The sequence below is a fragment of the Hypomesus nipponensis genome, chromosome 2 (genome assembly GCF_054491055.1).
Source record: "Hypomesus nipponensis isolate SF chromosome 2, ASM5449105v1, whole genome shotgun sequence".
In the NCBI taxonomy this organism is placed as follows: domain Eukaryota; kingdom Metazoa; phylum Chordata; class Actinopteri; order Osmeriformes; family Osmeridae; genus Hypomesus; species Hypomesus nipponensis.
In genome coordinates this window covers 2,279,754-2,304,522 of record NC_140362.1, presented here as the reverse complement: position 1 = coordinate 2,304,522, position 24,769 = coordinate 2,279,754, and the positions used below count along the sequence as shown (strand labels likewise).

Sequence of the window (24,769 nt, the reverse complement as noted above, 5' to 3'; positions counted from 1 at the left end):
GATTGAGGAGAGAGAGGGGTGATGGAGGAGAGAGAGGGGTGATTGAGGAGAGAGAGGGGTGATGGAGGAGAGAGAGGGGTGATGGAGGAGAGAGAGGGGTGATGGAGGAGAGAGAGGGGTGATGGAGGAGAGAGAGGGGTGATGGAGGAGAGAGAGGGGTGACGGGGGAGAGAGAGGGGTCATGACTGAACAGGCTATAGACTTAGTCTGTTCTATTGACTCTGCCATTCTAAAAGAGTAATTAATTAAGACAACTTCAACCTCAAGTGCCCTTTAAAGTTCCTTTCTTGAGGCCAGTCTATAATACTGCCTGTCCCTGTTAATGCTACAACAGCACAGACACACAACAACGTACATTTCTTTCTTAGGTGTTATCTCCACCGATACATTTTACTTTCAAGACTGTTCAGAACAGCCTGAACAAAATAAACCTGGTTTGTCATAAACTGCATGGACAAGCAGTTATCAGGGCTTATTTTAATGTCTGTTAAAATTGTTATACTATATTTTAAACACACAATATCTGCATGCACACACACACACACAGGGGCAGAATAAGCAGTCCAGTACAGGAGGGAGACATTAACTAACCACAGGGTGAATCACAGTGAAGCGGACACCAGCAATGTGTACAGACCAACCATGAGACACATCTCATCTGCCCCTCAGGCCAGCTTGTTACCTGGGAAACACACAAGGATCTGCTATCCAGACCAATCACCTCCCACAGAGGTCACAACCTTTCGGAATCTCAGGAACACTTTGAGATCTTACTCCCAAACAGGAAGTTACCCAAACCGGAAGTTACCCAAACTTGGTGGGTGGATTCCAACACAACATTAAAGCACATGTCTGATTTTAGTTAAATGCTGCTCAGGTTAAAGAAAGAAATAAAGAACATTTTAACTACGACAACACTGTTACTACTAATCCTCCAATATCCTCCATCTACTCCAGAAAGCTGTGGTTGTGAACATTAGCCTCGGAGACCATCTCAAAGGTCAAGAGGTCTCAGGGCAGGCTAGCAGGAGTCCCATGAACATAACTGAGATCATTCCTCACAACACAAAAGTCTAATCATCTGTTTACAATTACATTTAGTCATTTGGCAGAGTGACTTACAGTAAGTACAGGGACATTCCCCCGAGGCAAGTAGGGTGAAGTGCCTTGCCCAGGGACACAACGTCATTTTGCACAAACTGGCAACCTTCAGATTGGTAGCCCGATTCCCTATCCGCTCAGCCATCTGACCTTAAACACTGTCTATTTGATCTTGACTATTTCTGTATTTATTTTGAAATGTGTTTTCTCCGCGGGTTGATTCCAGCATGAGTGTTTGTCCCAACCCACAATGCAGATCCAGAGACAGAAAAATACTTCACAGATATTTCTGAACAGACCAGACTGTGATATGATGACAACGTCAGGAATGATATCAGCTGTATTTATAGATCTGCAGAGTCCACATTCTAACATGCTGCTGAACTTAGCCAGGGTCCGGTGGACATGTCTTCCTGGTCTTTTGTCCTGGTCCTGGTCCTAACTCTACTGCTAACCCTGACTCCTTTCCTGGTCTTGACTTTGACTGCCTCCACTTTTGACCCTGCCCCCTAATCCCCCCCCCCCCCGCCCTGAACCTTCCCCCAACCCTGACCCACACCCCCCCCCCTGCCCTGGGGTCAGTCCTGGGGTCAGTGGGGCAGCTCCTGCAGCAGCTGGGAGGCCAGCTGGGTGATGTGTCTCCAGGCCTCCTGGACGTGGCACGACTCGGTGGTGCGGGCGCACACGGCGAAGCGCAGCACGAAGCGGCCAGACAGGCGACACGGCACCAGGTGGATCCTCCTGGCGTGGGTGATCTGCTTCAGAAGCTGCTCGTTCAGCTCGTTGGAGCCCTGAGAGGAACACACACAACGAGCTCTGAGAGGAACACACAGAACGTTGGAGCTCTGAGAGGAACACACAGAACGTTGGAGCTCTGAGAGGAACACACAGAACGAGCTCTGAGAGGAACACACAGAACGTTGGAGCTCTGAGAGGAACACACAGAACGTTGGAGCTCTGAGAGGAACACACAGAACGAGCTCTGAGACGAACACACAGAACGTTGGAGCTCTGAGAGGAAAACACAGAACGTTGGAGCTCTGAGAGGAACACACAGAACGTTGGAGCTCTGAGAGGAACACACAGAACGTTGGAGCTCTGAGAGGAAAACACAGAACGTTGGAGCTCTGAGAGGAACACATAGAACGTCTTCATCTCCTTTCAGTCCAGACCTCCTTTTAGTGTAGTCCTACAGAACAGACCAATCTAGCCCTATTGTAGACTTATACCAGTCTACCCCTACAGTCTAGTCCTACAATTGAGTACTTCCATTGTAGTCCTACAAGTCTAGCTCTACAGTAGAGTACTACAGTAGTCCTACCAGTCTAATCCTACAGTGGAATCCTACAGTAGAGTACTTCCATTCTAGCACGACAGTAGAGTCCTACAAGTCTAGTCTTATAGCAAAGTCCTACAGTAGAGTCCTACTAGTCAACAGTATAATCCTACAGTAGAGTCCTACTGCTCACAGTAAAGGTTCAGGGATCCATTCAAAGTTCCTGATCCAGAGATCGGGAAGGGAAGAGTGGATCTTCCCGGTCAGGGGTGAGAGTGTCAGAAAAGCTATTCCTGTTGCCAGGGTTACCTTGAGTCTGAAGCAGACCAGGCCCAGCACCACGTCAGCGCTGATCTCAAACCTCCGGTCGGCACGAACCAGGCCCTCGAACTCCCTGGCCAGGCCCACTTGCTGCCCAGACAGGAAACACAACGAGGTAAAGGGCAGCGCCAAGGAGCAGTGTGGTGGTGGTGATGATCTGATGGAGCAGTGTGGTGGTGATCTGATGGAGCAGTGTGGTAGTGGTGATGATCTGATGGAGCAGTGTGGTGGTGATCTGATGGAGCAGTGTGGTGGTGATCTGATGGAGCAGTGTGGTGGTGATCTGATGGAGCAGTGTGGTGGTGATCTGATGGAGCAGTGTGGTGGTGATCTGATGGAGCAGTGTGGTGGTGATCTGATGGAGCAGTGTGGTGGTGATCTGATGGAGCAGTGTGGTGATGATCTGATGGAGCAGTGTGGTGGTGGTGATGATCTGATGGAGCAGTGGTGATGGTGGTGGTGATATGATATATTATTATTATTATTATTATTATTAACTAGTGTTATTATAATTTTTATGCGTGGACTGTGGCCAATCAAGTTCTACTGAAGTTCCTGAGACGGCCACCAGAGAGCAGCATGGTTGCACGAGTTAACAAGTGTGGCCATGATATTGTTCTGTTGTCGAGTCTCTGCCCTTTAAACAGACCACTGTGGTCGTCATCATTAACCAGACCACTGTGGTCGTCATCATTAACCAGACCACTGTGGTCGTCATCATTAACCAGACCACTGTGGTCCTCATCATTAATCAGACCACTGTGGTCCTCATCATTAACCAAACCAGACTGGGGATCTGACCACATGCTGACCAGAGCCAGCAGACCACGTCCTCATTCCAGCCTCTGAGCTTTCATCATCAGCTCCATCATAGCAGGGGATCATAATGACCTCACAGCTTCATTAGCCTGCTTGAGGCAACGCTATACTGAATCCCCTATACTGCATCGACGACGTTAAAAGAACTAGTTTACCTTTCCCTAACCAGGTTGAGATAAGTATGTATACAGCTCAGTGGGGAGTCAGGGGAGTGGGGAGAGGAGGAAAAGGGGGTGGAGGAAGCGAGGTAGGTGGGGGGCAGCAGAGAGACAGGTGGGAGGAGGGGGAGACAGGAGAGGGAGGAGGGGGAGACAGGAGAGGGAGGAGGGGGAGACAGTAGAGGGAGGCAGGAGGGGAGGGAGGAGGGGGAGACAGGAGGGAGGAGCGAGAGACAGGAGGGAGGAGCGAGAGACAGGAGGGAGGAGCGAGAGACAGGAGGGAGGAGCGAGAGACAGGAGGGAGGAGGGGGAGACAGGAGGGAGGAGCGAGAGACAGGAGGGAGGAGCGAGAGACAGGAGAGAGGAGCGAGAGACAGGAGGGAGGAGCGAGAGACAGGAGGGAGGAGCGAGAGACAGGAGAGAGGAGCGAGAGACAGGAGGGAGGAGGGGGAGACAGGAGGGAGGAGCGAGAGACAGGAGGGAGGAGCGAGAGACAGGAGGGAGGAGGGGGAGACAGGAGGGAGGAGCGAGAGACAGGAGGGAGGAGCGAGAGACAGGAGAGAGGAGCGAGAGACAGGAGGGAGGAGCGAGAGACAGGAGGGAGGAGGGGGAGACAGGAGGGAGGAGCGAGAGACAGGAGGGAGGAGCGAGAGACAGGAGAGAGCAGCACCTTGCGAATGTGAGCCTGGAGACCTGAGAGTCCGTACAGCCGGAACACAAACCACATCTTCAGGGAGCGGAACCTCCGACCCAGAGGGATCTGCCAGTGCTGCGGAGGAGGGGGAAAGGTCAGAGGTCACATAGACAGACAATTAGTATATTTACAAAGTACAAGTTCAAACATACTTACACATTAAACTTTTCAATGAAGTAATGTGAATATATTAAATAAGTACATTTTTGTGCAACAAAAGTTGGTATAAGGGATTTTTTTTGTTGCCCTTAAGCTCCAGCAAATTCTGAATTTGGTTCTATAAAGATGTATCTTACCCTGTAGTCCGTCACAAGCCCTGCAAATGAAACATGGCAAAGTTTAGTACACCAGACAACATACACAGCTCCTGCTACACAGCTGGTACCAGGGAGAGGAGAAGATGAGGGGAGGGGATGAGAGGAGGGGATGAGAGAGGGTGAGAGGAGAGGATGAAAGGAGAGGATGAGAGGAGGGGATGAGGAAATGAGATGAGAGGATGAGAAGAGAGGATGAGAGGATGAGGGTAGAGAACGAGAGGAGGGGATGACAGAGGGTGAGAGGACAGGATGAGAGGAGAGGATGAGAGGAGGGGATGACAGAGGGTGAGAGGACAGGATGAGAGGAGAGGATGAGAGGACGGGAGAGAACAAGAGGAGGGGATGAAGGGACTGGGAAGGGTTTGTACTGCAGAGTTAATTTTACTTATTTATTGTCTGTTTTTATGGTACTGACTAGACTGAGCAATGCATTTTACTTTGTGGACAGTAAAAAACATCTAAGGAGAGCATGAGGATGATTGAGAGGATGAGTGGGAGAGAGTGGGAATGTGAGGGTGATGAGAGAATGGGAGGGTGAGGGTGAGTGACAGGGTGAAAGTAAGGGTAATGTAGCTTGCTGCCTTCTCCATATGTGACATGCCAGCAAACATCAATACTTGCTGCATCTCTGACAACACCTGCAACATTTTGTTCCAGGGACGACATTGCCTTGAGAAGAACTGGACTTGCGTCTCAAGGGAGGGAACAACCTATAATTTCAGCTGTTCTGGCTGTCAGATAGTCCTGGTCTCCCTGAGAGGCTGTTCTGGCTGTCAGATAGTCCTGGTCTACCTGAGAGGCTGTTCTGGCTGTCAGATAGTCCTGGTCTACCTGAGAGGCTGTTCTGGCTGTCAGATAGTCCTGGCATCCCTGAGAGGCTGTTCTGGCTGTCAGATAGTCCTGGTCTCCCTGAGAGGCTGGGAGAGTCTTCACCAATAACAGAGTTGCTGTCAGGGGGCTGGGGGAGGAGGGGTCCACATGATGGCTACAGGCTGACTCAGCGGTTAGGAGGTGGTGGAGATGATTGGCTGGGTTCTGGTGGCACTGGTATTGAGATAAAGGGGATTGGCTGTGTTCTGGTGACACCTGTGATCAGCTGAAGGCTGTGTTCTGATGGTAATCAGATGAAGGTGCTGTGCACACACCCAAGCCATGCTAACAGTGTTGAGTGTTCCTTGATGCAGGTTGACCCCCTGGTCTGCTGGTGACTCCAAGGCCAGCTCACAGAGTCTGTTCTGGGACATCTATCAGGGACGCTAACCCAGGGCCACATACATACCACACGTGGGGAATATACACACCAAATAACACATCGAATCGAATCAAACATTAATTATGTAGACTTTTACAAGCATTGTCACAGGGGGATTCTCAGCTGCGCACACATCAGAACCTTTGACTAATCAAACATTTCAAAGATGTTGAGGACAGCAGTGAAAACAGGGAATAGGAGATGTTGTTCTAATGGCTCAAACCAACCTGACTCCTGGTTTTCATGTGTGAGATAAAGAGGATCCATCTTGAAGGCACCGATGATGTCAGACCTCTTCTTCACCCTGCAGGCAGACAGACAGGCAGAGAGACACACAGGCAGGGAGACAGACAGGCAGAGAGACAGGCAGGGAGACAGACAGGCAGAGAGACAGACAGGCAGGGAGACAAAGAGTAACCATAAATAATATTCATAATTCTTACCAACTCACACCCTAAATATCAAAGCGATGAAACAACCATATCTATAGTCTACAACTGTATCACGTTATAATACAACATTTAAAAGGCCATCTTGATGAAGCACAATCAATCTGAATCGGGTCTTAAAACGTCCTAGAATAGCAACAATAGCGCACCAATTCACATCCAATCAGATTCCCTGAGCATAATTCACATCCAATCAGATTCACTGAGCATAAAACCAGGAAATTAGATTCTGAGTCATCTTCCCAGACAGAACCACACGGACTACATCAACCAACATGGCTGTGGAAAACAACTTCATGTCTTCCTCTGACAACCAGACTGTCTTTGATGGGTGGCATGACAGCTACTGTCTAGGTTTATAAGGGCAGTTGGAACACATTTTGGGGGTTTAATATAAGTCGAAGAGTTTTTTTAAATGATACTAATTGAATGCTGTAATTACTATAGCAAAGCTCGCTCTTCTGGCCTACCTGCATGTGATAACAAAATGCTTTTGCCATGTCTGATGAACAATAAAGCTTTTAGATTCCAACCCTGAACCAATTACTTCAAAGTATACTATTAAACCTGTTAATGATATACCCAGCATTAAGGGGGCAAATGATCTGTCAGTTCCACCGCTCTACATGAAACAAGTACAAATATGTCTCAGTTCCCTAAAGACATCATTGAGTCTGTACCTGAAATTCAAACTGTAGCTTTGGTAGTGCTAGATGTTCACTGTAACAGTTGAGAACCAGCAATAACATAGACAGACACTCACTAATGTGTGAACAACACAGTTGAGGATAGGCCCTTCAAAACAACCTCAATATCTGGTTATGTTTGAGGTTATTTCAGAAATAGATGATGAATGCAGACAGACTGTTTCAGACATTTGTTCATTTCTGGCCAGTTGTCGTTGTGGAAACGCCCTCGGGGCCTATCTGTCAGTGTCTAGGTTGTTAGGATGTGTTGACTGATGGGCAGATGGGCTTGTGGAACCTTAGTCCTGTCCTAACTGTGACTATATGCTAATGTTTACACAGCAACAATAGACTCACTGTAAACACACAATAAAGACCAACCTCACATTTAACGCTGGTAAGCCCGAAATACTATTAGGTTCTCCGTAAGGATGTTTTTACAATTCCAATGTCTCTAACAATCTCCAATGTAAGTGAGACATAGCTGGCAGTAGGTCTGGAAGCAGAACAAACAGTCATGTTTCTGTGCAGTTACATTTTTACAACTAACCTTTTAAACTCTCGTCTTTTGAAATGACAGCTAGTGCTAACTCTCCGATAGAGCTGGTGAGAACCTTTTTCCAGAGGGGAAACTTATTGACAGTTTGATTGAGAGAGTGTTGAATGATAAGTAGACCTTTCCAATATAAACCATTACAGTTTAGCAGTGGAAGTTGGCCTATTACACAAGTGAAGCAAAGTATGGGGGAGAGTGGGCTTTCCAGGGGAAAGTCAAGTCACCAAGTCAGGTGGATGTTGAACGGGAGATCTCACCACATCGTAGAGCAGTCGAAGTTCACCAGGAGCCATTTGTGTGGGTTGAAGTTGAAGGAATCCGCAAACTAAAAACAAACATAAAAAACACATACACAACTTGATGTAAATACAAGTTTCAGAACGTTTTGCACTATGAGATGTGATTAGTTTGAGTCTTCCTCAACAATTTGGATCACTGCATGCAAACATTCTTAGCAACGCCCACTTTGAGTCTACAGGGGTTTGTATTTTATAATCCTTACAATAGTAGCCTGGTAGCTAGACTTACGCCACCACATCAGATAAGCAATAACCAACAATTCAGCAAACTATGGCATCTTGCTAAAACAACTTGTCGACAACTCGCAAAAATGCATAACAAATAGCACCAGCTATATGTTGTAGAGTACTAGTAATGTTGTCTTGTTTGACTTGTGTATTAACAACAGGGTTATTTACGTTAGTCTTTGAGGTGTGTTCTCCTTGTTAGATGCTAACCAACCAATAGAGAAAACAAATAACTCATCATTGTTGCCAGAGAGATATCAGACGCACAGCACACATCTTGACCTGGGCAGGCGTTTCAATATTTGAAATGCTAAACTGAGCATTTAGCCGTGATGACTCTCCGACAGGTTCCTCCTCTCATGAGGCGTCTTATCTGTTTTGCTCGCTATCGCATTTCTAATATCCTCTCTCGACAGCCTTGCGACAGACGCAATCAAGAGCGAGGAGAGAAGACAATGTCTGCCAGGGCCACGTGGCTGCCGTGCTGACTGATGCAGGGGCCTGTCCATCCCTCATCTCCTGGCAACCTGTCCTCCTGGAGGAAGACAGCACGGCTGGGCTGTCAGTCTGACGGAGATCAAACCTCCCTCAGTCACTTCCTGTTGGAGAGGCTCTCTCACTCCCCCTCTCCCCCTCTCTCTCCCTCTCTCCCCCTCTCTCCCCCTCTCCTTTTCTCTCTCCTCCTCCATCCCTGTCCAACCCCCCCCCCACGCTCTCCCTCTCTTTCTCTTCTTCTCCGTCCAGCACTCTTAGAACGTGTGCGTCCAATAACCTGGTATTTCTTTGATGGGGGGAGGGAGAGGTTTATAGCAGTGTCTTATCTAAAGGTTAGAGGCAGCCTCAGGAAATGACACAGTCCTTATCTGCTGTGTGTGGTTACAGCTCAGCTCTGCTGGGGGGGGGTGCACACAGCCTGCTAACTGATTGATGCATGTTCATTCTCCTCTGATTAGCGTCCCTATGCTGCTTTCCTCTTGACATTTATGCCACGTGAAAAGCGGATGGCGGTGGTCACATGTTTTCTGGCGTTGTGAAAAACTGTTTGTTTGTCATGTTTGTAAATCAAACATGACAGCGTGCGTGCGCGTGCATATTTGTGTGTTCGCAAGTGTGTGTGAGTGTGCAAGTGTTTGCTTTAGTGTGCGTTTATCTGTGTGCGCAGATGTGTGTGCACATGCTGGTGTGCCTGTATTCTCAAGTGTGTGTGTGTCTTGTGTGCGTGCATGAGTGTGTTCGCCTCCCCACCTCGATACCATCCAGCAGGGGTCTGAACTCTGGGCAGATGAAGGCGCTGCCGGCGTACGCCGCATCGATGTGCATCCAGACCTGCTCCTGGTTGCCTGTGTGAACACCGCACGTTACTGCACACGCAAGCACGCGCGCCGCTGCGCCGGTTTAAAACGCCGTAAACCTCACTTACATATCGGCCCGAGTTCTGTGACTCTGTCGAAGGCGCAGGAGGGGGTGGTACCAAGTGTGGCGCAGAACTGAAACACAGACAGAAACACTGCATCACATTTCAAACTGACAGAAACACCACATCACATTTCAAGTTGACAGAAACACCGCATCACATTTCAAGTTGACAGAAACACCGCATCACATTTCAAGTTGACAGAAACACCGCATCACATTTCAAGTTGACAGAAACACCGCATCACATTTCAAGTTGACAGAAACACCGCATCACATTTCAAGTTGACAGAAACACTGCATCACATTTCAAGTTGACAGAAACACCGCATCACATTTCAAACTGACAGAAACACCGCATCACATTTCAAGTTGACAGAAACACTGCATCACATTTCAAGCTGTTCATGTAACCTGTTGAAGAAGCTTTTATCCACAGCAGAATACAAGTAGTGGATGTAGAATGGAGAGCAGAAAATCAAGGATCAGAAGTGCATAGTTCTTACAGTACTTTGGTGGTCAGACTGAAGTGAGGTTCTGTGGTAAGGCACAGTGCAAAGTAACCTCATCTCATCTCAAACAGGCAGGACAAAACTAAAATATCTCTATGGTAACACATCAATGAGTTCTCACTGTGCAATAATATCTCAGTGGACTAGGTGCATCTGGAGGGGGGGAAAGCTCAAATCAAACTAACGAACAAACCAAATTCATTATGATATCCAGTGCACCTTAATTGTGAGGTGCCACACTTAGTCTGGTCCTACCTGCAGCTGCAGGTACGAATGCAGTTCTAAATCTCAGTTGTGAAACAGTTGAACAGGCTTGACCCTTGTTCCAGCCCCTGTCTGTGTGTGGTCACATCTCTGTTATCAGATCCAGTTCATTAGGTTGGTCGAAGAGAGCAGATAGGAAACAACGTTAGCCTTTCCAGAGCTGCGGGCCATGGAAACACCAGACCCTGCTGGGAAACCATGTCCTTTTCTACTGAAGACACAGAGACGGCCTGATTTTATGTGTGTGTGTGTGTGTGTGTATATTGATGATATATATGCCCAAAATTCTAGAATGTCCTATTACATCCAGTAGCATTTTGCAGTATTCAAGCCAGCATGCTTTACTGGATATTCTGACCCACAATCCTTTGTGCAGTCATGTCTCTCTCCTGATACAGGTGATACGTTCACAAACCCAGAGGTTAAGAAAAGGATGAGTTTCCTTACAAAAAACGGGATGAGTCCAGCTTTCTTGTCATCATCCAGCAGCTTCCGGAAGGTTTTGCCCTGCACCGCGTAGCTGTCGTCCGTGGCAACCTTCTTCATCTGCACGCCACCAATCAGACCGGCTCGTTCCACGGACGAATGGGACTGCAGGAAAGAGTAGGGTTAGGGTGAGATGCCAGTATACAGACTGGAGTACAGACTGGAGTAGGGTTAGGGTGAGATGCCAGTATACAGACTGGAGTACAGACTGGAGTAGGGTTAGGGTGAGATGCCAGTATACAGACTGGAGTGAGGAACTGAAATCTTCTCCTTCACACTATGACAGAACAGAGTGTGTTGTCCTAAAGCTGATCTGTAGTTTTAGACTAGCAGCATTTCAAAGTGTTAAATCAACCCCAGGAGTGTTCATTTGAATCGCTAAGTGTTCAGATGGGTCCACCCTCTTGAGATCCACCTGTAGAAACCCTCCTGGTGTTATGTGAATGACCTGTTTCTAAGGTGCTTCTTCCAGTGCAGCAGTGTGGGCAGGTTTCCCCAGCTCCTGGGAGTGCTACAGCACTCTGGTGGAAGCAGACTGCATCCCTGAAAGGTTGTGGTGGACCTCAGGCAGAGTCCTGCCCTGGCCTCTGACCAGTAGGCCTGCGTCATCCTCACCCCCACAGCCCCATCAGCCCGAGGCTGGGGCCAGGGCCGGGGCCAGGGCCAGGCAGGTGGAGGGAAGAAAACAAACATGGCCGACGCGATCTGTCTCAGACGACCCATGTGAACGTCAGTGAAAATGGAAAAAGGCAGGCAAATACTTCCACATGTTTAAGGTCAACTGTCTTGACTGCAGTAAGCCCGTGTCACCTGGTCCGAGGCGTAGGCCACCAGCTTGGACATGATGTCAGCCTCCGAGCGCCCGGGGTCGGTGGCCTGGACGAGTCGCACCGCACGGCAACGAGCCGCCAGCAGAGCCATCAGTGTAGCCTCACTGGCCGTGCCCTGGAAGAGGAGAGGTGAAGAGGAGGAGAGGAGGAGAGGAGGAGAGGAGGAGAGGAGGAGAGGAGGAGAAGAGGAGAAGAGGAGAGGTGAAGAGAGGAGAGGGGGAGAGGAGGAGAGGAGGAGAGGGGAGAGGAGGAGAGGAGGAGAGGTGAAGAGAGGAGAGGGGGAGAGGAGGAGAGGAGAGGGGAGAGGAGGAGAGGAGGAGAGGAGGAGAGGAGGAGAGGAGGAGAGGTGAAGAGAGGAGAGGGGGAGAGGACGAGAGGAGGAGAGGGGAGAGGAGGAGAGGAGGAGAGGAGGAGAGGAGGAGAAAGGAGAGGGGAGGTGAGGAGGAGAGGAGGAGAGGGGGAGAGGAGGAGAGGAGGAGAGGAGGAGAGGAGGAGAGGTGAAGAGAGGAGAGGGGAGGAGGGGAGGGGGAGGGGAGGGGAGGAGGAGGAGGAGGGGAGGAGGAGGAGAGGAGAAGAGGAGGAGGGGAGGAGAGGAGGGAGAGGAGGAAGAGGAGGAGGAGGAGGAGGAGAGGAGGAGAGGAGAGGAGGAGGAGGAAGGGAGGAGAGGAGGAGAGGAGGAGGGGAGGAGGAGGAGGAGAGGAGAGGAGAGGAGAGGAGAGGAGAGGAGGTGAGGTGAAGAGAGGAGAGGAGAGGAGGGGAGGGGGAGGGGAGGAGGTGAGGAGGAGGAGGGGAGGGGGAGGAGAGGAGGAGAGGGGAGGAGGAGAGAGGAGAGGAGAGGAGGAGGGGAGGGGAGGGGAGAGGAGAGACATTAGAGAAGAGAGACAGTAGAGAGGAGAGACAGTAGGAAGGCAGACAGACAGGCAGGAGAAGACCATATGATAAACGCAACACGAGTGGCTGTAATGCATTCAGCATTTCTATATTCTATTTAGGTTTTGCTCCTCAAACATACTAATTTCACTATCATGCAAACTATCCCTTCTGTCTCACGATGGTTTTCAAAGGACTGAGTCTATTCACTCACCACTCCCCCCCCATCCCCCCACCCCCACCCCCCCCATCCCCCCGCCCCCACCCCCCCCCCCACCTCAGCCAGGCGGCTCTCAGCATCTCTTTCACTGGATCTGCTGTTGAATCACCAGCGAGAGATCAAACGATCAGGAGCTGTGAGTCATGTCGCAGCCATAATCAGCAGAATGATGGGCCTCACAACAGATGTAGACAGTCACAGAGTGAGCGTGACTCCGTGGGGCCAGGGGTCGTTATCCTGGATAGGTCAGAAAGATCAGCCAATCAATGCTGACTGCAGGAGGGCGATGACCCTCGTGAAGACACACCTGTGTTCCCTGGAGAACAATGACGTCTGCCATACTTTTAGTACTCGATCAGTGTACCGTAAGTCAAGTTGAATAAAAGCATCAGATAAATGTGTGAAATGTGAATGAACAAATCATGATTGAAACGTAAACACGTATGTTCCCTTGTGAAACCACAGTTCACCTGGAACATTAAAACACAAAGGCCACAAGGGAGTTAATCTAGCCAGAGGGAGGTCAAGACCAGGCCAACATGCTGTCTCTCTGGGCTGAGAGACAGAGGGAGGTCCAGACCAGGCCAACATGCTGTCTCTCTGGGCTGAGAGACAGAGGGAGGTCTAGACCAGGCCAACATGCTGTCTCTCTGGGCTGAGAGAGGGAGGTCCAGACCAGGCCAACATGCTGTCTCTCTGGGCTGAGAGAGGGAGGTCCAGACCAGGCCAACATGCTGTCTCTCTGGGCTGAGAGAGGGAGGTCCAGACCAGGGCAACATGCTGTCTCTCTGGGCTGAGAGACTGGCCTTCACAGAAGGTGTGTTGAAGGAACACATGACAATCTGCCATTGTACGTTTCTGATTTTCAATTAGCGCTGTTCTCCTGTCGCTACGTTGCTGCTGTGCGCCCCCAGAGTGGGCGGGCTGCGCTCGGTCTAAGCACTCATTACGCTGGCTGTGTGCGAGGAGAGCCATTTGTTGCCATAGTGAGGAGCATTTAAAAAGGGCCCGTGACAACAAAAGCACCCCTAGGACGAGGCCGCGACGTGACAGCCGAGCGCTGAGACACGCCCCGCCACCCTCAGACACAGCTGGTCTGCTGCATCCACACATCCTGACCACGTGAAGCCCTCCTCTCCACAACAACCCTCCATCCTCCTCTCCATCACCCCCCCCTCTCCTCCTTCCCCCAACCACAGTCCTGCAGCAGTCTGTCTGCTGGCATACTAAAAGGCAATTTCCAATGTTTTTCTGCTCTTACGGAGGAGACAAATCGTTGACAGACAAATTGCTGATGGATTTTAGACCGGATCAATCCTGTCACCCTAAACGTTCTCGGTGCTCTCCGAGGTGCCCTGAGCCACACAGTCGAGCTGAAGGGCCCTGTTTCCGTTTCCATCGGTGAGCACAGACATCAGGTGGAGTCGAGGGACGAGCAGCTGTCTGCAGGTTATTAAACGACATATCAAGGGATGTTTTTCCCGGGGGTGATACTGAACATTACTTAGCAGGATCGTAGCGAGAGGGTAAATCAATACTGACATTTGAATGTGGAGAGGTCTAACCTTGCAGACGCTGTGTGTTCTTCTGACCCCACCTGGATGACCCCCCTCCCTTTACCACCCTTCCCTGAACCCCCCTCCCTGTTCCCCCCCTCCCTGTTTCCCCTGCCTGTTCCCCCTCCCTGTTCCCCCCCTCCCTGTTCCCCCTCCCTGAACCCACCTGGATGACCCCCCCTCCCTGACCCTGGGTTCCAGCGATGAAGTCTCCAGGGAGTTTCAGCATCTTCCCCAGCCAGTCCAGCATCACTGTCTCCAGCTCTGTACAGGCTGGGCTGGCGGCCTGCACACACACACACACACACACACACATATACACAATCATACATACACACACAAACATGCACACACGAACGCACACAAATGCGTGTCCATGTCTACCGTACATGTGTTGAGGTCAGGTGTGCTGAGGGCAGGTGTGTTGAGGGCAGGTGTGTTGAGGGTAGTGTGCGGAGGGCAGGTGTGTTGAGGGCAGCTGTGTTGAGGGCAGTGTGCGGAGGGCAGGTGTGCTGAGGGCAGGTGTGTTGAGGGTAGTGTGCGGAGGGCTGGTGTGCTGAGGGCAGATGTGTTGAGGGAAGGTGTGCTGAGGGCAGGTGTGCTGAGGGCAGGTGTGTGCTGAGGGCAGGTGTGTTGAGGGCAGGTGTGTTGAGGGCAGGTGTGCTGAGGGCAGGTGTGCTGAGGGCAGGTGTGTTGAGGGCAGGTGTGTTGAGGGCAGGTGTGTTGAGGGCAGGTGTGCTGAGGGCAGGTGTGCTGAGGGCAGGTGTGTGTTGAGGGCAGGTGTGTTGAGGTCAGGTGTGTTGAGGGCAGTGTGCTGAGGGCAAGTGTGCTGAGGGCAGGTGTGTTGAGGGAAGGTGTGTTGAGGGCAGGTGTGTTGAGGGCAGGTGTGTGTTGAGGGCAGGTGTGCTGAGGGAAGGTGTGTTGAGGGAAGGTGTGCTGAGGGCAGGTGTGCTGAGGGCAGGTGCGTTGAGGGCAGGTGTGTTGAGGACAGGTGTGTTGAGGGCAGGTGTGTTGAGGGCAGGTGTGTTGAGGGCAGGTGTGCTGAGGGCAGGTGTGTTGAGGGCAGGTGTGTTGAGGGCAGGTGTCTTGAGGGCAGGTGTGCTGAGGGCAGGTGTGTTGAGGGCAGGTGTGCTGAGGGCAGGTGTGTTGAGGGCAGCGTGGAGGAGCCGTACCCAGGAGAAGCCGATGCAGCCGATGGCTCCACACAGCATGTCTGCCAGCATGGCCGGGTACGAGGAGGCAGCAGGGAAGTAGGCGTAGAAGTAGGGACTGTGCCAGTGGGTCACCTGCATGAACACACACATGCACACCATAGCATGGTTATAGCATGGTTATGGCATGGTTATGGCATGGTTATGGCATGGTTATGGCATAGTTATGGCATGGTTAGTACATTTACATTACATTAGTCATTTAGCAGACGCTCTTATCCAGAGCGACTTACAGTAAGTACAGGGACATTTCCCCCCGAGGCAAGTAGGGTGAAGTGCCTTGCCCAGGGACACAACGTCATTTCGCACCATCAAACCATTTACATTTTTACATTTACATTTAACATTTGACATTTACATTACAAACCAGCAACCTTCTGATTACTAGCCTGATTCCCTAACCACCCGGTGACCTGACTCCAATGGCATGGTTATAACGTGGTTATAGCATGGTTATGGCATGGTTATGGCATGGTTATAGCATGGTTGTAGCATGGTTATGGCATGGTTATGGCATGGTTATAGCATGGTTATAGCATGGTTATAGCATGTTTATAGCATAGTTATGGCATGGTTATAGCATGGTTATGCCAGGGTTATAAAGTGGTTATAATATGGCTATAGCATGGTTATGACATAGTTATGGCATGGTTATGGGATAGGTGTGTTGCGTTGTTATAGTGGTCAGGTTTGCAAGGGCTGAGGGCTTGGTTCAAGGTTTAGTATAAGGGAGAATATTTAATCTTTCAAATCAGATCTGAGACGCAACACATCTTGATGTTGTCATATTCTGAACATGTTTTAGCTCTAGTCGTGGACTTGGTATAATCCAATAACATGTATGTGTTCCACAGCTGCATGGCTGTTCAAATCTCATTATTTCTGCTTTCATGGCTGTGAGCCAGAGGCTGCGCCTGCCTGCCTGCCTCCCTGCCTCCCTGCCAGCCTCCCTCCCTCACCCCCTGTCATCCTGTGTCCCTGTCTGCCTGCCTCCCTCCGTCACACCCTGCCTGCCTGTCTACCTGTCTCCCTGCCTGCCTGCCGGCCTCCCTGCCTGCTTGTCTCCGTGTCTGCCTGCCTCCCTCACCCCCTGCCCGCCCGCCTGCCTGCCTGCCTGCCTGCCCGCCTGCCTGCCTGCCTGCCTGCCTGCCTGCCTGCCTCCCTGCCTGCCTGCCTGCCTGCCTGCCTGCCTGCCTGCCTGCCTCCCTCCCTCACACCCTCCCTGCCTGCCTTCCTGCCTCCCTCACCCCCTGCCTGCCTGCCTGCCTCCCTGCCTGCCTCCCTCCCTCACACCCTCCCTGCCTGCCTCCCTCACCCCCTCCCTCCCTGCCTGCCTGCCTGCCTGCCCGCCTGCCTGTCAGGGTATTCCCATGGTGAGTCATCCATTAGGCTAACGAGTCTCCTTCCTACCATAAAGCAGAGGTGTTGGAGGAAACTGCCTTGTTACAGAAACGGAACAAGTGTTTAATATGTCAGAGTTGAGGCATGTGAAGACAGACCGTAAGAGTCGACCCTTCCTACTGGCCCGCAGCTCATCAATGATTACAACTCCTTGAACTTTGGATGGGACTTTGAACAAGTTTAGAGCGCCAAGAGACGCTTCCAGGTAGTTGCTAGTTTGGAGATGGGGAGCACTTGCACCTGATACACTGTGGAACTTAAACACACACACCTCACACACACACACACACACACACACACACCTTACACACACACACACACCTCACACACACCCTCACACACACACACACACACACACCTCACACACACCCTCACACACCCTCACACACACACACCTCACACACACCCTCACACACACACACACACCTCACACACACCCTCACACACACACACACACACACACCTCACACACACCCTCACACACACACACACACCTCACACACACCCTCACACACACACACACACACCTCACACACACCCTCACACACACCCTCACACACACACACACACACACCTCACACACACCCTCACACACACACACCTCACACACACCCTCACACACACACACACACACCTCACACACACACAAACCTCACAAACACACACATACCCACACACACCTCACACACACACACACACCTCACACACACCCTCACACACACACACACACACACCTCACACACACACCTCACACACACCCTCACACACACACACACACCTCACAATCACACAAATCTCACAAACACACACATACCCACACACACCTCACAAACACACACACACACCCTCACACACACACACACCTCACACACACACAAACCTCACAAACACACACATACCCACACACACCTCACAAACACACACACACCCTCACACACACACACACCTCACACACCATACAAATACACTGAGGCTACTGGATCATCTGGATGATCAAGGGAAATGGTAATCCAGTGTTTAAAAGGGACATGTGAATGACATTAACACTAACCCTAATTGTAACTCTGTTCTACTCGAGAACCAGGCTATGTTAGAGCCCCTTTCAGCTCTAGAGTTAAGTTATATCAAATCCCCTTGCTGCCTCCCACACACACACACACACACACACACACACACACACAAGACAAGCAGCAGATGTCCTGCTCACCCCCGGCATGACGACCCTCTCGATGTCCCTGATGACGTCCTCGTAGGAGTCTGGTTCCTGGGGGGCCTCCTCGGGGATCAGAGGCCTCAGGTAGCCAGGCTCCACGTCGGGGTACACCTGCCTCTGGTCCACGCTCTCCAGGTAGTCCGCCACATAGTCCACCATCTCCTTCCCTCGCCGGCGAAACTCCGCTGTGTCCATGTTACGACACTGGCTCACAGGGAGGGATGGGGTTTACACAAAGCTGCTTCTCCAAAGCGTTCATGTAACATCCAGTGTTGTGTTGTTGAGTGCATGGGTCCACTCTCGTAAAATGGACCAATTTTAACACACTGTTAATCTAACAGCTGTCGTTGTCACCAATGGTGATGCAGGTTTATATGAGGTCTACAGAGATGTATGTTTATTTCTTGTCAGGAGATTCCTAAAGTAGCATCACAGAAGGGTTTTCTAAAACGTGGTAAACTACAAGTTTAATTGACAGTACAAAATGACTCAGAAAATGACCTTTACAAAAAAATCTTAACTTTAATATTTTATAGGAATGCATGGCAACACTAACTAAATTACTGTCTAGGTTTGATTATTAATTAATCGTGCTATTTTGTCATTTCCACAGATACACACACAAAACTGAGCCTTTCTATCAAATCCACGACTGGTACTGCAGATAGCAGAACAGAAGAGTAACAAGGAGACTAGTCCTGCCTCCACAGCACCCCAGTAGTGTGTCAGGCATCATGAGTACACAGCAGTACCACAGCCTTGGACCAGGTACAGCACCACACGCACTGGAGGCTAAAGCACACAGGTGCCGTTCCCCATTCTACTGAGTAGAAACTGGCCATACTAATCCAGCGTAATCTGCTCTAATCCTGGTGTGAATTAAATACTCACTCAGCTCAGTGTCACCGGCTTGTAGGTGTGTGTGTGGGTTTGTGTTGGTGTGTGTGTGGGTTTGTGTTGGTGTGTGTGTGGGTTTGTGTTGGTGTGTGTGTGGGTTTGTGTGGGTGTGTGTGTGGGTGTGGGTGTGTGTGTATTTCACATATGATGGGACCCATGTTGAAATGGGAGCAGGTGGACCCAGGTCAAGCAGAAGTCCTGCTCTACAGCTCTGTAGAGCTGATGTTTAGGGTTGTTGGGTTTGTTAGACGGCGCGTGTCCTGCAACCTTTCCTGCATGTTCCTCTGCCCTCCTCCAGTCCAACTACCAGACAGGAGGCACAAACCCATCATACGTTTGATCAAGTGCTCAAATATAGTCTAAAGGGTTTCTGTGTGGACATGCAGGCTGGCTGGAGGTGGTTCTATGCTGGGGGGCTCCATAGAGAGAGCAGGGTGATCATCTGAAGCTGCAGCCAACCATAGCCAGGTGCTTAAAGCACAAAACAACTTCGAAGGCATCAAGTTTATCTTTATTAACTAAAGTCGCTGGGAAAATGAAAGACAAATGCTCTATTGTTCAAAACTGTAGGAATAGAACGACAGACGAGATGTTAACTGAAAGAAAAACACACTGATATTCCTGATGAAATGAACAGTGAAGTAAAGTAAGTGATGTAAGCAGCACACCAGAGCACCTGCTGGAAACCCTCTCACGCATCCCCTGCCCACCTCCACCATCACATCCTGCATGTATCTGCATGCATCAGCTCCCACAACACCCTGAGAACCTTATCTAAAACTGGATTAGAGCTGTGTGTGTGTGTGTGTGTGTGTACTTACGATAGTATGGTCTGAGCTCCTCTCTCTTCTTGCGTCTCCAGAGACAGTGTTGTGAGTCCTGGGGTGAGACGCTCCATTTATCTGCTCAGACAACACAGCCACGGCCGGCCCCCTTCCTCAGCCAGCCAATAGGAGCTGGGATCCTGTCTGGAGGACACCAATTACACTCCCAGCTGAAGAGCTGATTCACAAACAGCTCCTCCGAACACGCCCCCCATCCACACTGCTCAGCTCACCTACAGGCAACAGTTGACAGACTTGGACACATGTACAGTATGTGTTCATTTATCAGATGCTTTCATCCAGAACCACGTATAGCACAGGGGGGGGTTTGACCCTCTTGATCTGCAGGCTAATACTCGAACCTTCTTTTGTTATACCACTGTGAATCATAAGTGATCAGCGAGTGTGTTGGTGCTTACTACGCACGCTCACACGCTGGGGTGAGGAATGAGTCAACGCAGCAGTGTGTTCATCCTGTGTGTGTGTAGTAAACTCTCGAGTTTGTAACTCACAATGTGTGAGTAACACAAATGAGTGCATTTTATATTTTACTTTAATGTTTCTGTCTCGGCTTTGATCTGCCACTGAGTGGTAAAGATGAAGACATGTCATACTCAACAAACCACCTCACCTGGTGCCTCAGTAATCCTGAAGCTGCCACATGGAGACCCACACACAGGGAGATGCAGGATCAAAACAAACCGAAAAGTGTTTATTAATCAAAGCACTCAGGAACACAGGGAACACTTAACAAGCCACGGCTGATGAACAGACATGGGGAACACTGAGGATGTGGGCGTGACAGCAGCCTCTCTGAGGATGTGGGCGTGACAGCAGCCTCTCTGAGGATGTGGGCGTGACAGCAGCCTCTCTGAGGATGTGAGCCTCTCTGAGTCAGTCTGAACAGTCTGCCATCTAGTGGGCAACTGGGGAAAGGGAACCCCTGGACACCGTCTGGGAACCATAGCAACATGACTGCCTGAATGTACACCACTACTCCTGGAACCATAGCAACATGACTGCCTGAATGTACACCACTACTCCTGGAACCATAGCAACATGACTGCCTGAATGTACACCACTACTCCTGGAACCATAGCAACATGATTAGCCGTATGTACAAGTGGAAACCGCAGCAACAAGATTACCTAAAGGCCTATGCACCACAACTGGAGACCATAGAAAAATGATTACCTGTTTGGACACCTGGGAACCATAGTAACATGATTACCTGTTTGGACACCTGGGAACCATAGTAACATGATTACCTGTTTGGACACCTGGGAACCATAGTAACATGATTACCTGTTTGGACACCTGGGAACCATAGTAACATGATTACCTGTGCTGTATGTTCATCTTTCAACCATGAGAATATGAGTATATGTATGTTGCACTCAACCACCAAAACTCTTTATTGTATGGTTATCCAACAATTATTCTACATCATGCTGTATAGGTTACTATGTTGGGAGTATACAGATATACTGTTACAGAGTCATGTTGTGTAGTAAAGTAGCACACTGTAAATGTTTTTTCAGAATCATCATTGGTGAAGACAATACAAACACATTATATTTATAGCAATGCATTAATGTTTAATTCTAATGACAATAAACAGAATATATCAGTCCCTCATTTGTACAAAAAAATACCTGAAAAAGGTTACATGTAAGATGTATAAGCCATTGAGCTATTTACAGATGGAAGCAAAGCACATTATGAAAACATGATATTTCTATTTAAAAACAGATAAGTTACTTCTCCTGCTGTTATTGTTTCCCTGAAATACATCATAGTTTATAATGCTCTGATGATATATATTTAGTGCACTCCTCCATGCTGTACAGTCTTTCTATCAAGCATTGAGTCAATATCATCAATCAATCAGTAACAAGGAGAGATCCCCCTCTTGGCTCCATTAGTCAGGTCTAGTCACAGAGGCACCGCATGTTAAGGTCATGACGGGTAATTATTTAAAGGCATCGTAAGATGGGCAATGTTGCTCGCAACAGGAACGGATTGTGGACTCGGATTAGGGCGCGGTGACTGTGGAGAGGGTTAGGAAGGGTGAGGGTGGGGAGGAGATGAGGGTGAGGAGGGTTAGGAGGGGTGAGGGTGGGGAGGGGGTTTGGGGTTGGTTGGACTGACAGGAGGACTAGGTGTAAAACGGTAAAGGACATACTCGAGGACAGACGGTCTGGAATGTGCCGCTGGCTGGCTGTGTGACACATCCACCAGGAGTCTGCCCGCAGTCCAGCTGACTGCACTCACTGTACTGAAGCCCTGCTATGGAGCAGTCTGCAATAACCTGCTAAACTGCTTCTGAATGTCACCGTCTACCCAAGGTCAAACACTTTCTTGGTTCCTGCGAGCTGCTATTGTTGCCAAGGGCAGCATCTTTACGGACAAAATAGAACTCACAACTCCCAAATATACACGTCCACGTCCACCTACGATGACCCCGAGCAGTCCAGTGACATTCATTTAACTTCCTACTACAGACAACGATTTCACTGATTTAGAATCAGACACTATGTGCATGTGACCAAATGAGATCAGTGATTGTACTTTTCCATAGCAACACTGTAAGCCTACACCGCAACACTGATCTTCAATGTTGCAGGATAAGCACGTACAGGCATACGATACTATGTGTGTGTAGCAAAGCACAAATTAAATAAGAGAACCTTATTTAATAGGGAACCTCGATTCTTCTGTCACCTAGGTGGAATAAAGACCACAACAACAGAAAAAGCAAGGGTTAAAACATTGTAAAAAGTGAAAGTGACAAGTTCACAAACATCAGATAGAAAGTGAAAAGGATATATTCAAAGATAAAGCTGTGAAAAAATATGTTCATGTTTCATTTCATGGTCAAAAAAGAAAAGAGGAGAAAAAAACAGACAAAAAGAAACAGCGCTGATAAAAGTACTACATTTCAAGTAATCACTCACATCCTGATAAATAAATACATGTTGCTGAAACAATAGTTAAATGGCTGAGTCATTGCATCTTATAATGGAGCTGGTACAGACCGTCTCTGAAACTAAAATACATAAAAATGGCTCTCAAAGTTGCATCACAGGTAAAACATTTGTTCTGAAAATCTCTTGAAGGATTTACCAATAACCCAGATTCAGGCCAAATGTGTCTGTATCTCACTCTCTATATACACCTACACTGTGTGTATATATATACACTATCATATCAGTCTGAGAGTTTGAAATCGATCTGGGAGCACAACTTGTAACCTGTTCATTGTAATCTTTCTGGAGGCACACTGGCAGGGTCTCCATCCGAGGGAGACCCCACACGGGTCACAGGTCACTGGATCCCCAGTCAAAGCAGAGGAGGAAGGTTCCACTTCTGTTTTTCATGTGTCCAGAATGTCCACTCACAGTGCGAGATGTGGTTCTAAGCTCCACCGCAGATTTATAGCCTCTAGAACCATGTGAGCCTTTCTGGGTTCCATCTGGTAAATCTGGACTACAGACAGGAAGTTCAAACTGAGTGTTTGACACTTGAGCAGCGTCACAGGGACTATGGCGTCCGTTATCCTGGTGGAGGTCCCCCTGGTGGAGGTCCCCTGGTGGAGGTCCCCTGATGGAGGTCCCCCTGGTGGAGGTCCCCCTGGTGGAGGTCCCCTGGTGGAGGTCCCCTGGTGGAGGTCCCCTGGGGGAGGTCCCCCTGGTGGAGGTCCCCCTGGTGGAGGTCCCCTGGTGGAGGTCCCCTGGGGGAGGTCCCCCTGGTGGAGGTCCCCCTGGTGGAGGTCCCCAGTGTGACTCATCAATCTTCCTCCAGTTCACAGGTTCACAGCTGTGTTCTTCAGTTCTACCACTTGTTTTAAGGGCCATCCACATGATAACAATAACTCAAAACGATGAAAATAGTGTTCCATATCATTTGAATATATATGCCCACACTATCACTATAAAAACAGGAGTGTTAACAATGTGTACACTTATGATCACCTTCACAGCAGCTTGTATAGAGGCCGCCCCTTTAAACACACCGACAGTCAATTAAAGGAGATTTCACACCTGGTTTTTAGATTAACATAATTAGTAAACCTAAAAGCACATTTAGGCTTTTGATGGACAAGTTCCTATGAAAATCAAGTTAATCCTTATTGTTTGTGTCCTAGTGTGAGTAGTCATTTTGTCTGCGCCCAGTATTCAGGCCCTGCCATGCACCATCCAGGACCCTGACACTAGTATGTGGAGTAGCTCCTGCTCTCCAACACGATTACTAACAGGAACAAAGGACTCGGATACAGTACTGGAAGTAAGGCTATTCCAAGTGCAGATATCTAATTGGTTGGACTATCTAAAACATTTTTTTTTTTTTTTTTATGACGGCAATTGTTCGATGACAAACAAAACACTTTTGACCGAATACCAAACTGACGATTATGGATACAAACACAACACATGAATCCATTCTCTTGTCATAGAGCCTCTCCCAGGGACAGAACAATGCTGGCTGCTCTTACATGAGTTTGTCCTCCAGCTTCTGCTTCTCATAGAAACAAAAAACAACTGTCACTTGTTTTCAGGTCAAGTCCGAGGCTGGAGGTCAGAGGTCAAGGGTCATAAGGCCACAAGGGTGCATGGGTGTTTGAGTTTGCAAGGCAGGACTCCTCTGTTGAGCTGGTAAAACTCTACCAGCTGGATGAGGTCAGTGAACTTGGTGGCGGCGTCGTCAAGGCTGAAGAACACTTGTCCCTCCTCTTCACACTGCCCGCCGCCGTCCAATCCGAAAACAGGAAAAGAAGGAAGAGGACCAATAAGAAAGAGAGAAACATGCTGATTCACCTTCTGTGCCCTATCGTGTACCGTAAGTCACAACACAATGCTCAGGAAGATGAACATAGGGACTGTTCTTATCTGTAACCTTAAACATCTATAAACATT

At 49.3% G+C, this 24,769-nt stretch overlaps 2 protein-coding genes across 11 annotated transcripts in view; both read right to left on the bottom strand.

Annotated features, from left to right (window-relative positions):
• Positions 1–1,691: 1,691 nt before the first annotated feature.
• ddc (dopa decarboxylase) lies at positions 1,692–18,327 on the bottom strand. The gene is made up of 13 exons (XM_084669192.1): positions 18,127–18,327; positions 15,480–15,593; positions 14,474–14,593; positions 11,642–11,776; positions 10,793–10,936; positions 9,577–9,643; positions 9,402–9,496; positions 7,887–7,954; positions 6,166–6,242; positions 4,666–4,685; positions 4,346–4,444; positions 2,687–2,788; positions 1,692–1,892 (listed from the first exon to the last, which is right to left on the bottom strand). Exons 1-13 carry the CDS (start codon positions 18,325–18,327, stop codon positions 1,692–1,694), a joined length of 1,443 nt encoding a protein of 480 aa, XP_084525318.1.
• Positions 18,328–21,240: 2,913 nt separating this feature from the next.
• Positions 21,241–24,769, bottom strand: part of LOC146300363 (growth factor receptor-bound protein 10-like) — a 44,791-nt gene continuing 41,262 nt past the window's right edge. For 7 of the 10 annotated variants that reach the window (XM_084702250.1, XM_084702251.1, XM_084702255.1 and 4 more), the window contains one exon: positions 21,241–24,592. In XM_084702250.1, coding sequence (XP_084558376.1) covers positions 24,446–24,592 — 147 coding nt within the window. In that variant the 3' untranslated portion in view covers positions 21,241–24,445. The remainder of the gene's footprint in view (positions 24,593–24,769) is intronic. The other 3 variants (XR_014765595.1, XR_014765601.1, XR_014765607.1) reach the window with 1 other exon arrangement.

Bases quoted from the DNA above. Each gene is read 5' to 3' on its own strand.
- ddc (XM_084669192.1), bottom strand. From the start codon at position 18,327: ATGGACACAGCGGAGTTTCGCCGGCGAGGGAAGGAGATGGTGGACTAT. The intron at 11,777-14,473 runs GTGGGTTCAGGG...CTCCTCTTCCAG, and splicing joins AGGGAGGGGGGGTCATCCAG to GGCACGGCCAGTGAGGCTAC. The intron at 6,243-7,886 runs GTGAGATCTCCC...GTCTGCCTGCAG, and splicing joins TTCGACTGCTCTACGATGTG to GGTGAAGAAGAGGTCTGACA.